The sequence below is a fragment of the Dendrobates tinctorius genome, unplaced genomic scaffold (genome assembly GCF_039654945.1).
Source record: "Dendrobates tinctorius isolate UK_male_01 unplaced genomic scaffold, ASM3965494v1 ptg000143l, whole genome shotgun sequence".
NCBI lineage: Eukaryota > Metazoa > Chordata > Amphibia > Anura > Dendrobatidae > Dendrobates > Dendrobates tinctorius.
The window spans coordinates 1,720,107-1,736,745 of NW_027361810.1; the positions used below are offsets into that span (position 1 = coordinate 1,720,107).

Sequence of the window (16,639 nt, forward strand, 5' to 3'; positions counted from 1 at the left end):
TCTGCGACACCGAATCTGTGCAGATTATGGACGACATTAAAGGAGAAATATCTGAAATGATTCTTTCTGGTAGGATTATTTACATGAGAAAAACCTGGAATTTTACACGGACGTGTATACTTTTTATATCCACTGTGCATATGTGTAATATAACACTACAAGCGTCACTCTGTCCGAAGCCTTTACAGACTGCGCAAGCGCGACGCACCTGTGCATTCTGGCTCCAGACAGAAGGCATTCAGCGGTTGCAGGTAAGAGGAGTGTGTATGGCACCGGAGATCGCGGTACGTGTAGACACTGAATGCATACTGCGATCTCCGGCGCCATACTTTCATACCTTCCTGACTGGGAAGAGCGTTTTGCTTCTCGCCGGAGACCGGGGCAGGAGTGCGGCGTCGGAATCTCGCATGCGCATAGCGCTATATGGCGCCATTTTACTGAAGACACATTTGCAGTGTGTCTTCAGCAATATGGCACCGGACAGCACGGTATGAGCATGCGTGTACTCCAGCGCTGCACTCCTCCCCCGGCGTCCGGCAGAACGGGACCTTGCTGGAGCACAGGGAAGAAGGGTGAGTACAAATGTTTTTTGTATGTGTGCAGTTTAATAGGGGTGAGGAGGACCATATATATCAGGATAGGGGGGTGAGGGGACCATGCATACCACGATAGGGGGGGTGCGAGGACCATGCATACCAGGATAGGGGGGTGAGAGGACCATGCATACCAGGATAGGGGGGGTGAGAGGACCATGCATAGCAGGATTGGGGGGTGAGGGGACCATGCATACCAGAATAGGGGGGTGAGAGGACCATGCATACCAGAATAGGGGGGTGAGAGGACCATGCATACCAGGATTGGGTGGTGAGGGGACCATGCATACCAGGATTGGGGGGTGAGGGGACCATGCATACCAGAATAGGGGGGTGAGAGGACCATGCATACCAGAATAGGGGGGTGAGAGGACCATGCATACCAGAATAGGGGGGTGAGAGGACCATGCATACCAGGATTGGGGGGAGAGAGGACCATGCATACCAGGATTGGGGGGTGAGAGGACCATGCATACCAGGATTGGGGGGTGAGAGGACCATGCATAGCAGGATTGGGGGGTGAGAGGACCATGCATAGCAGGATTGGGGGGTGAGGGGACCATGCATAGCAGGACTGGGGGGTGAGGGGACCATGCATACCCGGATAGGGGGGTGAGAGGACCATGCATATCAGGATTGGGGGGTGAGAGGACCATGCATACCAAGATAGGGGGGGAGAGAGGACCATGCATACCAGGATTGGGTGGTGAGGGGACCATGCATACCAGGATTGGGGGGTGAGGGGACCATGCATACCAGAATAGGGGGGTGAGAGGACCATGCATACCAGAATAGGGGGGTGAGAGGACCATGCATACCAGAATAGGGGGGTGAGAGGACCATGCATACCAGAATAGGGGGGTGAGAGGACCATGCATACCAGGATTGGGGGGAGAGAGGACCATGCATAGCAGGATTGGGGGGTGAGAGGACCATGCATAGCAGGATTGGGGGGTGAGAGGACCATGCATAGCAGGATTGGGGGGTGAGAGGACCATGCATAGCAGGATTGGGGGGTGAGGGGACCATGCATAGCAGGACTGGGGGGTGAGGGGACCATGCATACCCGGATAGGGGGGTGAGAGGACCATGCATATCAGGATTGGGGGGTGAGAGGACCATGCATACCAAGATAGGGGGGGAGAGAGGACCATGCATACCAGGATAGGGGGGTGAAAGGACCATGTATACCAGGATAGGGGGTGAGGGGACCATGCATACCAGGATTGGGGGGTGAGAGGGCCATGTATACCAGAATAGGGGGGTGAGAGGACCATGCATAGCAGGATTGGGGGGTGAGGGGACCATGCATGCCAGGATGAGGAATGGGGGGGGGGGATGAGGGGGCCATGCATACCAGGATAGGAGGGGGCAGCACATACCAGGATGGGAGACCATATACCAATAAAAATGCTCGCCACTCGGGCGTAGAACGGGTTCATAGCTAATATATATATATATATATATATATATATATATATATATATATATATATATATATATATATAGTGAGAGAGCACAGGTGCAGCAGTGCTATAGATCACTATATGGTCACTCTATGGTGGTGCCGCTGGTGTCAGTACAGCGGTATGTGTTAGTGCGCAGTATGGTGGCATCATGCCGTCACTATGTGGCTATGGTCTGGTGTATGGCGCCTCAGGATCACAGATTAGCAGCCGCTGGCGTGAGATGAGAACATGTCAGAGGTCCAATCCTACAGATGTGAGACTTCGGCCAATACTTGCCTGGTGGCCCAATTATGCATTAAGTATTAGAGACGGGGGGGGGGGGGCAGAAATCATCGGGACCACAGGCTGACAGTCGCAGACATTCAGTGCAATGATTCTGGGGGTCTTGGATGTGATCTGTGTATAGTTCTGGCCGCCTCCTTCAGACCAGCCAAGTGCAGTCTTGGTCTCGGGGACAGTGAGTAAAGTACATAGTTATTAAGGTTGAAGGGAGACTTTAAGTCCATCTAGTTTAACCCATATCCTGTCCTAACATGTTGATCCAGAGGAAGGCAAAAAAAACCCATGTGGCAACAGTAAGCTTCACATTGGGGAAAAAAATTCCTTCCCGACTCCACATACGGCAATCAGACTAGCTCCCTGGATCAACGCAATATTAAGGAGACTAGTGTATATACCCTGTAATATTATACTTTTCAAGAAAGGCATCCAGTCACTTCTTAGTAGGGAATCATTACAACATCATATGGCAGAGAGTTCCATAGTCTCACTGCTCTTACAGTAAAAAATCCGCGTCTGTGAGTATGCTTAAACCTTCTTTCCTCCAGACGTAGAGGATGCCCCCTTGTCCCCGTCACAGGTCTAAGAGTAAACAGATCATTAGAAAGGTCTTTGTACTGTCCCCGCATATATTTAAACATTGTAATAAGATCACCCCTAAGCCTTCGATTCTCCAAACTAAATAACCCCAAGTGTAATAACCTGTCTTGGTATTGCAGACCCCCTAGTTCCCTAATACCCTTGGTCGCTCTTCTCTGCACCCGCTCCAGCTCAGCTATGTCTTTCTTATACACCGGAGACCAGAACTGTACACAGTATTCTAAGTGTGGTCGCACTAGTGACTTATATAGAGGTAAAATTATGTTCTCCTCCTGAGCATCTATGCCTCTTTTAATGCATCCCATTATTTTATTTGCCTTTGCAGCAGCTGCCTGACACTGGCCACTAAATGTGAGTTTATAAAGTAGATATGACAGGCTCAAACCCCAACTTAGGTGCTCTGGGAAAAACAAGACTAAAGTATAGGAGTAACCCCGGCACACTAATAACATGAAAGTAAAGTCTTCTCAACGACAGTCTTTAATTGTTGTGATTTTATTGATTGTGAAAAAAAAAGGGTGGTGTTACAATCCAACGTTTCAGCTCTACATCTCGAGCTTTCATCAGGGATATGACTACAATATATACAATAAAAGAACAAAAATCAATAAATAAACTTTATAAAGTATTATAAAACCAAAAATCTAGTGATAGGTGATACATAAGGTGGGGACAGTGTCAAACATCCTTTGTGAAGGTGTGTATGGATCTATAATGATGTGAGGCCAGTGAGTATGTATTGTGGTGTGATACGGTGAACATGTGAGAGGTTGAACAGAGGAATAGAGTGAAGGTGTAAGGAGTTGAAAAGCATGAATGTGTAGGTAGTGTTGAGAAAGGGTATTAGGGGACAGTGAAGTGGAGTGGGAATAAAGGTGAGGTCATCTAAGGAGGCAGTGTGTAAGGGGTGCTCTTGGAAATGTTAAGGCATAAGGTATAAATACCTAGATCCTTGGTTTTGAGGTGTGTGTATAAGTGGTATAGGTTTGCCTTTGTAATCCAGCTGCTGGAACGGTACCTATAGTAACCACTGAGAAAGGGTATAGGTTAAGGAATAGCAAGGTATATAGAAAGAAAAGATATAAAAGAAAGTTTTAGGGGTCACATACCGATGTGTAGGGTCAGCACGTGACTCCCGTCCTAAGGACAAAAAAGCAGGTCAATAAGCTGAGATGGAGAAAGGAAACCCAGTCTATGAAGACTGTAGGGCACCATTACCTTGTGTCCTAAATCTAGTCAGGTGTGGAGGAGGCCGGAAGTGCATGTGGCTTAGTGCAGTGATGTTAAATACTGTCAAGCACTTCCTGATTGGGTGGGGAAGGGGCGGGAATGGGGGGAAGGGCCATCGCCATCTTAGTGAGGTCAAAAATGTCTGAATGAATGTACTGAGCATGTGCAGGGCGGGGATAGAGAATGAGCATGTTTTGACTTGACAGGAAGTGATGGTGGCAGTCGCCATCTTGGTGAGGTCAAAAAATGTCAGAATGAATGTACTGAGCATGTGCAGGGCGGGGATAGAGCATGAACATGTTTTGACTTGACAGGAAGTGATGTTGGCAGTCGCCATCTTGGTGAGGTCAAAAATGTCAGAATGAATGTACTGAGCATGTGCGAGCCATCCAGGAAGTGAAGTAAAAAAGGGAGGGTTGTGAGGAAATGTCACATGCATACAGGCGGCCATTTTAACGGTGGGACTGTGCTGAATTCATGCACGGTGATAATTTCAGTGCTGGTTGTGCCTATCAGGTTTCAGAGAAACTTCCTTTTCCTGCCTAAAAACAAAGAAAGGTAATTAGAGCAAGGTTTACATACAAAGAGTAAAACGGCGTTCATATTAACACACTTATGTCAGAAATATCTCCTATAAACCAAAAAACCTTGTGTAGGAAAATAACTTATTTGGTAGTGATTTTAAACTCCTGATGAAAAACAAAACTAATTCACTCTGAAGTGGAATTTAGAAGGGATTAATAATACATTTCAGATTCTCTATTGAGACCGTGTGGATGGAGGGTATTTAGGTGATACATCCAATACGCTTCACGCTCTTTGAGCGTTTGGATTCTATTACCCCCTCGTCTGGGTACAGGGATTTGTTCGATAACCTGAAATTTCAGTTGGCTTACAGAGTGTCTATTCTCCACAAAATGGGCAGGAATTGGTAAAAGTGTGTTCTCACACCGGATGGTTGATTTATGTTTGGAGATGCGGTCTTTCACATGCTGGGTGGTTTCCCCAACGTATCCTAGGCCGCATGGGCATTTGATTAAATAGACGACAAAATTTGAGTTGCAGGTAAAATAGCCATTGATCTTGTACCGTTTGCCGGACCTCGGATGGGTGAATGAATCGCCTTTACTAACATTCGTGCATTGTGCGCAACCCAAACAAGGGAAGGTTCCGTTGCGCACCGTGCTAAATGTCTTCTGCCTGAATGTCTTGAAGTGGGAGCCCACGTCGGCTCTAACCAAAGTGTTTTTTAGGTTCTGAGCCCGCTTATGGCAGATGAGAGGAGGATTTTGGAAATTTTCAATCCCCGGGTAAGCCTTTTCTAGTAGGGGCCAGTGTTCAAGGACTGCTTTTTTGATCAGAGGAGAGAACGGGTGATAGGTGTTGATGAACTTAACCCTATTCTCTACATCACAGTCACGTTGGGTAATTCTGGTTTGTTGTTCAGCGTTAATTTTGGGGTATCCTCTTGTTTGAAACTTTTCAGTCATCTCGTCATGTCTCATTTGCCTGATATCAGGTGTTGAGACTATGCGGTCAATTCTGTCATGTTGGGATTTAGGTAGAGCTATCTTCACGTGTCTTGGGTGACAACTGGACCAGTGTAGTAGACTATTACGGTCTGTAGGTTTGACGTAAAGGTCACTTGTAAGGGTGCCAGAGTCAGTTTTAGAGATCATGGTGTCAAGGAAACTGACAGACTGTGTGTTGGAATGTGAGGTAAAGGTTAGGTTCGGTATACTCTGGTTGAGGTCATGTACAAAATCTGTGAGGCTATTGGTGTCACCTGTCCATACACAAAAGATGTCGTCTATGTATCTGAGCCAGGTAAGAGCATGTTTTCTATATAGATGATGTGTGTAGACAAAGTCAGCCTCAAATTTACACATGAAGATGTTAGCGTACGGGGGGGCTACATTCGCCCCCATCGCGGTACCCCGTGCCTGAAGATAGAATTGGTCCTCAAAGAGGAAATAGTTGTTGTTGAGGACCAATTTGAGTGTATCGGTACAGAACAATTTCTGGGGTTCGCTAAGAGAGGATTGTAAATCTAGGAACCATCTGACAGCCTCGATGCCAAGATCGTGATCTATACTAGTATATAGGCTGTTGACGTCTAGGCTGGCTAATAAACAAAAGGAAGGAATGTCATGGAGGGTTCTAACGTGGTTCAGAAAATCACCGGTGTCTTTGAGATAAGATGGAATTTTTGGTACTAGTGGAGTGAGGATCTTTTCCAAGGTTATTGACAGGGGTGAGAGGATAGAGTCGGTAGATGCCACTATGGGTCTACCGGGGGGCTTTTCCAAATTTTTATGTATTTTTTATTAGTTTTGTTTTTCATCAGGAGTTTAAAATCACTACCAAATAAGTTCTTTTCCTACACAAGGTTTTTTGGTTTATAGGAGATATTTCTGACATAAGTGTGTTAATATGAACGCCGTTTTACTCTTTGTATGTAAACCTTGCTCTAATTACCTTTCTTTGTTTTTAGGCAGGAAAAGGAAGTTTCTCTGAAACCTGATAGGCACAACCAGCACTGAAATTATCACCGTGCATGAATTCAGCACAGTCCCACCGTTAAAATGGCCGCCTGTATGCATGTGACATTTCCTCACAACCCTCCCTTTTTTACTTCACTTCCTGGATGGCTCGCACCTGCTCAGTACATTCATTCTGACATTTTTGACCTCACCAAGATGGCGACTGCCAACATCACTTCCTGTCAAGTCAAAACATGCTCATTCTCTATCCCCGCACTGCACATGCTCAGTACATTCATTCTGACATTTTTTGACCTCACCAAGATGGCGACTGCCACCATCACTTCCTGTCAAGTCAAAACATGCTCATTCTCTATCCCCGCACTGCACATGCTCAGTACATTCATTCAGACATTTTTGACCTCACCAAGATGGCGATGGCCCTTCCCCCCATTCCCGCCCCTTCCCCACCCAATCAGGAAGTGCTTGACAGTATTTAACATCACTGCACTAAGCCACATGCACTTCCGGCCTCCTCCACACCTGACTAGATTTAGGACACAAGGTAATGGTGCCCTACAGTCTTCATAGACTGGGTTTCCTTTCTCCATCTCAGCTTATTGACCTGCTTTTTTGTCCTTAGGACGGGAGTCACGTGCTGACCCTACACATCGGTATGTGACCCCTAAAACTTTCTTTTATATCTTTTCTTTCTATATACCTTGCTATTCCTTAACCTATACACTTTCTCAGTGGTTACTATAGGTACCGTTCCAGCAGCTGGATTACAAAGGCAAACCTATACCACTTATACACACACCTCAAAACCAAGGATCTAGGTATTTATACCTTATGCCTTAACATTTCCAAGAGCACCCCTTACACACTGCCTCCTTAGATGACCTCACCTTTATTCCCACTCCACTTCACTGTCCCCTAATGCCCTTTCTCAACACTACCTACACATTCATGCTTTTCAACTCCTTACACCTTCACTCTATTCCTCTGTTCAACCTCTCACATGTTCACCGTATCACACCACAATACATACTCACTGGCCTCACATCATTATAGATCCATACACACCTTCACAAAGGATGTTTGACACTGTCCCCACCTTATGTATCACCTATCACTAGATTTTTGGTTTTATAATACTTTATAAAGTTTATTTATTGATTTTTGTTCTTTTATTGTATATATTGTAGTCATATCCCTGATGAAAGCTCGAGATGTAGAGCTGAAACGTTGGATTGTAACACCACCCTTTTTTGGATTGTAACACCACCCTTTTTTTTCACAATCAATAAAATCACAACAATTAAAGACTGTCGTTGAGAAGACTTTACTTTCATGTTATTAGTGTGCCGGGGTTACTCCTATACTTTACTAAATGTGAGTTTGTCGTCCACCCATACACCCAGGTCTTTTTCAGTGACTGTTTTGCCCAGTGTTTTCCAATTAAGCACATAATTATACAACTTGTTCGTTCTACCCAAGTGCATGACCTTACATTTATCCCCATTAAAGCTCATTTGCCATTTCTCAGCCAAAGTTTCTAGTTTACATAAATCCTCCTGTAATATAAAATTGTCCTCCTCTGAATTGATTACCCTGCAGAGTTTAGTGTCATCTGCAAATATTGAAATTCTACTCTCTATGCCCCCTACAAGGTCATTAATAAATATGTTAAAAAGAAGCGGGCCCAAAACTGACCCCTGTGGTACCCAATACTAACCCCTGTGATTCTCAATACTGACCCCTGCGGTACCCCACTGCTAACCGTGACCCAGTCCGAGTGTGCTCCATTAATAACCACCCTTTGTTTCCTATCCCTGAGCCAGCTCTTAACCCACCTACACATATTTTTCCCTATCCCCATTGTTCTCATTTTATGTATCAACCTTTTGTGTGGCACCGTATCAAAAGCTTTTGAAAAGTCCATGTACACCACATCCACTGCATTCCCTTGGTCCAGTCCAGAACTTACCTCTTCATAAAAGCTTATCAGATTAGTCTGACAGGAACGGTCCCTCGTAAACCCATGTTGATATTGGGTCATGAGGTTATTCTTCTCCAGATACTCCAGTCTAGTATCTCTTAGAAAACCCTCCAGGATTTTACCCACAGTTGAGGTTAAACTTACTGGCCTATAATTTCCAAGTTCAGTTTTTGTCCCCTTTTTGAATATTGGCACCACATTTGCTATACGCCAGTCCTGTGGTACAGACCCTGTTATTATGGAATCTATAAAGATTAAAATAATGGTCTATCTATGACTGTACTTAATTCCTGCAGTACTCGGGGGTGTATCCCATCCGGGCCCGGGGATTTGTCAATTTTAGTGATTTTTAGACGCCGCCGTACTTCCTGCTGGGTTAAGCAGGTGACATTTAATGGAGAATTTTATCCCTAATCATGTTATCTGTCATGGGATTTTCTTGTATAAATACTGTTGAAAAAAAGTCATTTAGCATATTGGCTTTTTGCTCATCCACCATCTCACCCAGACTATTATTAAGGGGACCAACACTATCATTTTTTAGTTTCTTACCATTTATGTAGTTAAAGAATATTTTGGGATTATTTTTACTTTCTCTGGCAATGAGTCTCTCTGTCTCAATCTTTGCTGTCTTGATTTGCTTTTTTCAGCATTTATTTAATTTTCTGTATTTATTTAATGCCTCATCACTACCTACTTGCTTTAATTTGATAAATGCTTTATTTTTTCTCTTATTGCGCCCCTTACAGCTCTATTTAGCCATAGTGGTCTCCTCCTATTTCTCGCAGGTTTATTCCCATACGGTATATATTGTGCACAGCTCCTATTCAGGAGGATAATAAACGTCTCCCATTTTCTTTGTGTATTTTTATGTCTCAGGATATCGTCCCAGTTAATTGCACCAAGATCATCTCTCATCCGTCGGAAATTTGCCTTCCTGAAGTTTAGTGTCCTTGTAACCCCTCTACTACACATCTTATTACAGGACACATGAAAACTTATTATCCTGTGACCACTATTACCCAAGTGACCCCCAACCCTTATATCTGATCTGCGGTCCGGCCTGTGGGGTAATATTAGGTCTAGCAGTGCACCCCCTCTTGTTGGGTCCTGAACCAGTGGTGAAAGGTAATTGTCTCTCATCGTTGTCAGACACCTATCACCTTTGCTGGAACTGCAGGTTTCGGTTCCCCAATGTATTTCAGGGTAGGTGAAGTCCCCCATAATAATGACTTCTCCTTGAGTCGCTGCTTCATCTATTTGCTTTATGAGGATATTCTCTGTTGCTTCCATTATTTTTGGAGACTTATAACAAACCCCTATCAGTAATTTATTATTTTACTCTTCGCCACGACAGCACCCACTGGAGGTATCGGATCCGGCCCATTTGGAACAGGAAACCCTACAGGAAAGATAAAAGGGGCGGTCCGCCTTTCCTCCTCAGTTTTGGTTTCCTGTTCCAAATGGAGCAGGATCCTGCAGGATCTTACCTGGGCCATGCATCCGCCTGTGCGGTCTCTTCGGGAACGGCAGGGGCTGCGGTCCGGAAGCAGCGTCGGGGGAGACTCCGTTTGACGGCTCCCCCCTCGTCTGGTGGCATAGTGGTAATGGCCGGGTCCGGGGAGGGCCGCCCAGTCTTACCAGGGAGCGGGCCGGTCTGGCATCCGGGAGATCCCCCCCCATCCCCATCGGTGGGGGTATAACGTGGATGGTGAGGCCATGAGCGCGCGAGCCGCGCGTGTCAATAGCGGTGGCGCGGGAGCAGGCCGGCGCCCGACGCTCCTATGCCCCGGAAGTAATGGTTGAACTTCCGGGGTAAGATGGCGATGACGCGGCGCATGCGCCCTGTGACAGGGCGACTTCCGGGGGTACGATAAGTGTACAGATAAAACAGCGCTGCAGCGCTGCAACGTTGGAACATGTCGTCCCCCGCAGAGTCGCAGACCCCAGCAGGGGATTCAGCTGGGGGCAACTCCACCAGGGACCGCAGCGCCAGGACAGAGACTGCCCGCAGGAGCGAGGCAGCAGAAACCCGATCCAAACCGTCTCAGCCATCCGAACCGGTATTAAGCTTCACTGGGTGAGTGTGCAAAGCATATGCTCTACCTATTAAGCTAACCTCCTCTCCTCCCCCCCCTCCCCCCTCTCTTTACCTTTGACCTCCCACTTCAGTCAAAGAAAAAAGGAAAAACAAAACATAAAGAATGCGCATTATGTTCAGAGCCTCTCCCTGACTCCTACCCCAAAAAACTCTGCAAACAATGCATTAAAGAGACCAGGCAGGGGTCCACGATATCTTCTAAGGATATCCGAGCCATAATTAGGGAGGAAATACAAGCCATCAACCGCGCCAGCACTCCCGCAGAGTCCAGTCATAGAAAACAGGTCGTTGTTAGTTCAGAGTCAGAGGAAGAACAGGAGTTAATCTCAGGCTCCGCATCCACGTCCTCATCATCATCCTCGGAGGTGGAAGGACGCGCTTGTTTTCCACTGGACAGCGTAGATAACCTGGTAAAAGCGGTTAGAAATACTATGGGGTGTGAAGAGGAAAGGGGAGCCCAGACCGCGCAGGACATTATGTTTGCGGGATTGGCAGAGAAAAAGAGGAGATCATTTCCAGTGATACCGGCAATTAAAGATCTCATCAAAAGAGAGTGGGAAAAACACGACCAGAGGGGTTTTCTCCCATCCGCTTCAAAACGGAAATACCCGTTCACTGATGAAGATCTATTAAAATGGACTAAAATACCAAAGGTGGACGCTGTCATATCCTCCACTTCCAAACAGACCTCGATCCCGGTCGAGGACGCAGGATTGTTAGCAGACCCATTGGACCGAAAGGCTGAATCTTCGCTCAAAAGGTCCTGGGAATCCACCACCGGGGTATTCAAACCCGCAATAGCCAGCACATGTACTGCTAGGTCAATGCTGGTATGGCTAGATCAGTTAGACCAGCAGATTGAGCAAAGAGTGTCAAGGGAGAAACTGCGTGCAGCCATCCCGTTGATAAGAGGGGCAGCTGCCTTTATGGCAGACGCTTCAGCGGACACCCTAAGACTGGCAGCAAGGTCGGCAGCCCTGGTGAATAACGCCAGACGCGCGCTGTGGATAAAGAGCTGGAAAGGGGATGCACAGTCAAAATCCAAAATTAGTGCAACCCCATGCGAGGGTGAGTTCCTCTTCGGAAAAGCCTTAGACGAAATTCTCGCCAAGGCAAAAGAAAGGAAAAAGGCCTTCAGTGATTCTCCCATTCCGTTTTATAGGAAAACCTTTAAAAGACGGCCATTCGGGAGAAGAAGGCAATCGGACAGAACGAACAGATGGGCCACGAAAGACGAAAAGCAGAAGGGTACCATCTTCAGAGGGCCAACATATAGGAGAGAAAAAAATTAAAAGTTTAGACCCACCAGTTGGGGGTAGATTAAAATTTTTTTTTACCAAGTGGGAACAGATTACGTTAAACCCATGGATTTTGAATATAATCAAGGAAGGAATAAAGATTGAATTCCTTCGGATCCCCTATGAGTTCTTTGTTATAACTCGCCTTAATTCCTCACTTCAGCAAAAGGCTCTCGAAGACGAGATTCGAGTCCTGCTAGCTAAAAAAGTTTTAGTTGACGTCCCTGAGGAACAACAAGGTAGAGGCTTTTACTCTCCCCTGTTTTTGGTGTCTAAACCAGACGGTACGTTTAGAACCATTATTAATTTAAAGAAGCTAAATTCATTTATAAAAAATTATAAGTTCAAAATGGAATCAATCAGATCCACTATAAAGCTTCTTTTCCCAAATTGCGTAATGGCAGGGATTGATTTAAAAGATGCTTATTATCATCTCCCTATACACAACAGATTCCAGAAATACCTAAGAGTCGCAGTGGAAGTCGAGGGAAGGATTCGTCATTTCCAATACGCGGCCATGCCCTTCGGGCTTTCCACGGCACCGAGAATATTTACCAAGGTGATGGCAGAAGTGATGGCCTACCTTCGCCAAAAGGACACACTAATTGTGCCATATCTAGACGACTTCCTAGTAATTGGGAATTCAGTCAAACAATGTACTGAACGCGTGACTGACGCAATCTCCTCTTTTCAGAGCCTTGGCTGGATCATCAATATCCAAAAGTCCAGACTCGATCCGCAATCTCTCCAGACATTTCTAGGATTTCAACTAGATTCCTTGACCCAGAGATGTCTACTACCCCAGGTAAAAATCATCCTCACAAAACAAAAAATACAAGCAGCTATAGATAAACCACGTGTATCCTTAAGAGGAGCAATGTCACTATTAGGATCACTAAATTCTTGCACCCCGGCAGTCCGGTGGGCCCAGTACCATGTCCGTACGCTACAACACCAGATCCTCCAGGAGGATAAGCGACATAGTGGTCATTTACAGAGCAAAATAACCCTGTCACAAGAAGTCTTGACTTCCCTAGAGTGGTGGATAGATGATGACCATTTATGTTCAGGAGTCCCATGGGTTATAGTTCCATCCTGTATTGTAACCACCGATGCCAGTCCCCAGGGCTGGGGAGCCCACATGGAGAATGGGTTTTATCAGGGAAGGTGGAGTAAAGAGGAATGTGATTACTCATCTAATTTAAAAGAACTGACTGCAGTGTTCTATGCTCTATACAACTTCCTTCCGCAGCTCCAACAGAAGCATGTAAGGATCCTGTCGGACAATACCACCACAGTGGCATATATAAACAGACAAGGAGGAACTCGATCAGAGACTCTGATGTCTTCAGCGGCAAGAATTTTAAACTTAGCAGAAAACTATTTTTTGTCCCTCTCGGCCCTTCATATAAGAGGCGAGAGCAATCAAAAGGCAGACTTCCTAAGCCGTCACACTCTACGACAAGGAGAGTGGTGCCTCAATCGGAAGGTCTTCAGGGACATAGTAGCCGCATGGGGACAACCCGAGGTGGATCTTTTCGCCACAAGAGACAACAGGCAGATAAAAACTTTTGCCTCCCTATCTCCGTCAGATCACCCAAACATACTGGACGCCTTTCTAGTTCCATGGAATTTCAACCTAGCGTATGCGTTCCCTCCATTGATCCTCCTACCTCAAGTAATTCGGAAGATCAGAGACGACAAAGCAAGAATAATCTTAATAGCACCGTTCTGGCCAAAAAGACCGTGGTTTTCGTGGCTGCAGATTATGTCGATAACAGATCCTTGGGTCCTTCCGACTGCCAATCTACTCTCCCAAGGCCCCTTTTTCCACCCTCAAGTGCTCAGCTTGCACTTGACGGCGTGGAATTTGAGAGGCAGTTATTGAGGACAAGAGGATTCTTGGAGTCCTTAATTACTACACTACTACAAAGTAGAAAACAGTCCACAACCCAAATTTACACTAGAATATGGAAAAAATTTCTTCAATTCCATACAGTACCTCATACAACAGAAGTTCCGATAATCCCAATCTTGGAATTTCTGCAGAAGGGGAAAGACTTAGGCTTAGCAGTAAATACACTGAGAGTACAAATATCGGCATTAGGAGCACTATATGTCCATAATATAGCAGGCAACAAGTGGATAACTCGTTTTATTACAGCATGTGAACGAATAGCTCCAATCCACATACCCTCCGTCCCTACATGGGATCTAAATCTGGTCTTAGACGCCCTAACGGTAGACCCCTTTGAGCCGATCGACACAATACCCTTCAAATACTTAGCACTTAAAATGGCCCTCTTAGTATCACTGACCTCAGCTAGAAGAGTGGGTGATATTCAGGCCTTGTCAATAGATCCACCTTTTTTCCAAGAATACCAAGACAGATTAGTATTAAAACCAGACCCTGCCTACCTGCCAAAAGTGGCAACAAAATACCATAGATCTCAGGAGATACTCCTCCCAACCTTCTATAAAAATCCCTCTACTCCGGAAGAGCAGAAGTTCCATACTCTGGACGTCAAAAGAACTGTCCTAAAATGTATTGAGAGGTCCAACAGTTGGAGGCAGAGCAGGGCCCTATTTGTTTCATTTCAGGGCTGTAAGAAGGGGTATGGAGTCACGAAGAGCACCATTTCCCGGTGGATCAGAGAGGCCATTCGTTTAGCCTACTCCGCAAAAAACGAAGATCCTCCAGGGAACATCAGGGCGCATTCCACCAGGGCAATGGCAACCTCTTGGGCGGAAAAGGGAGATGTTCCGATTGAAACTATATGTAAGGCGGCAGTTTGGTCATCCCCTTCTACCTTCTATAAGCACTACAGACTTGATCTTTCATCAACCTCTGACTTAAGCTTTGGCAGGACTATCCTTGGCACGGTGGTCCCACCCAGGTGATGGTCTCTGGAATCTCTCCAGTGGGTGCTGTCGTGGCGAAGAGTAAAAAGCCGGATTACTTACCGGTAATGCTCTTTTAATGAGTCCACGACAGCACCCGCTCACTTCCCTCCCTAAAGATATTAATAGTTAAAGAATATTAACCAAATAATGGATAAGAAAGATGTTAAAATAAGAGAACATTGCCTAATCCTTGGCGGTCCTTCTGGTACTCTGAAACGTAAAACTGAGGAGGAAAGGCGGACCGCCCCTTTTATCTTTCCTGTAGGGTTTCCTGTTCCAAATGGGCGGATCCGATACCTCCAGTGGGTGCTGTCGTGGACTCATTAAAAGAGCATTACCGGTAAGTAATCCGGCTTTTTTCCCCCCTCCCCTTATCTCCACCCACAGGGACTCTACATTCTCATTAGATTCATATATATTATCACGCAGGATGGGTTGTAAGGATGATTTTACATATAAACACCCCCCTCCCCCTCGCTTATTTGTACGGTCATTTCTGAACAGACTATAGCCCTGTAAATTATCCCCCGGTCACGGCTCTCATCCAGCCATGTCTCAGATATCCCCTCCATGTCATGTACGGTTTATTTTTTATAACAAACTGTGCCTGGGATTTTTTTGAAAGAGTACAATCCCTATAATAATAAAATTCAAGTTTTTTTTTTTGTTTCATCACTAGTAGAGTTGAGCGATACCAGCCAATACTTGAAAATATCGGACCGGAATGGATCGGCCGATCTTAAAAAAAAGTATCGGTATCACCGATTCCGATACCGGGAACCAATGCAAGTCAATGGGGCCAAAATATCGGAATTAAAAAAAACCCTTTCTTTCCTTGTAGGTTAATTCTACATGAAGAAAAACAACTAAGAATAATGTAGAATGTATTGTGGGAGGTGGAGGAGACATTAAAGCCATAGAGGTTTAGCCCAATCAAATGGAATAGCAGGAATTAAACTTTTTTTTTAAAGATGTTAGGAGTTACAAAGATATTGACTATGTTAGCCTCATTTATATTTTGCCAGACATGTATGTCTTCTTCTTCTTTCTTCTTTCTTCTTCTTTCTTATTCTTCTTCCTTTTTTTACCTTCTTCTTCTTCTTCTTCCTTTTTTTACATTCTTCTTCTTCTTCCTTTTTTTACATTCTTCTACTTCCTTTTTTTACATTCTTCTTCTTCTTCCTTTTTTTACATTCTTCTTCTTATTCCTTTTTTTACATTCTTCTTCTTCTTCCTTTTTTAAATTCTTCTACTTCCTTTTTTTACATTCTTCTTCTTCTTCTTCCTTTTCTTACATTCTTCATATTCTTCTTATTCAACAATTATTATTCTACATATTCAACTTCTTCATCTTCTTCCTATTCTTCTTCATCATATTCTTGTTTGTGTCAGGCATTCCTGTAGTTGTTATCTAGAAAAGTTAGAAGTTTACACCTTCCGTTCTGCCTGTCACAAAAGATTTACAACAGGATTTGTCCGCGTTCAGTTTGGCCTGCAGCAGCAGGCCTTTTCCAGGGGCACCACGAGGAGGAACGGACTCACCCCCATACACTGCTTAGTCTTCTTCTGCTTATAAATAAGATAATATCATTTGCTCAGAGTATTAGTCTTATGCTTAATGTTCTTCTGCTTTGTTTTTTTTATGCTTCTTTGTCTTCTCTCTCTTGTTGTTCTGCATCT

The 16,639-nt window shown here is 45.1% G+C and overlaps 1 protein-coding gene across 2 annotated transcripts in view; it reads left to right on the forward strand.

Annotated features, from left to right (window-relative positions):
• The first annotated feature begins 7,158 nt into the window (after positions 1-7,158).
• Positions 7,159-16,639, forward strand: part of NIFK (nucleolar protein interacting with the FHA domain of MKI67) — a 37,069-nt gene continuing 27,588 nt past the window's right edge. The window contains exons 1-2 of one of the 2 annotated variants that reach the window (XM_073545299.1): positions 7,159-7,219; positions 7,298-7,328. In XM_073545299.1, the coding sequence (XP_073401400.1) occupies positions 7,174-7,219; positions 7,298-7,328 (77 nt within the window). In that variant the 5' untranslated portion in view covers positions 7,159-7,173. The remainder of the gene's footprint in view (positions 7,220-7,297; positions 7,329-16,639) is intronic. The other variant, XM_073545300.1, reaches the window with a different exon arrangement.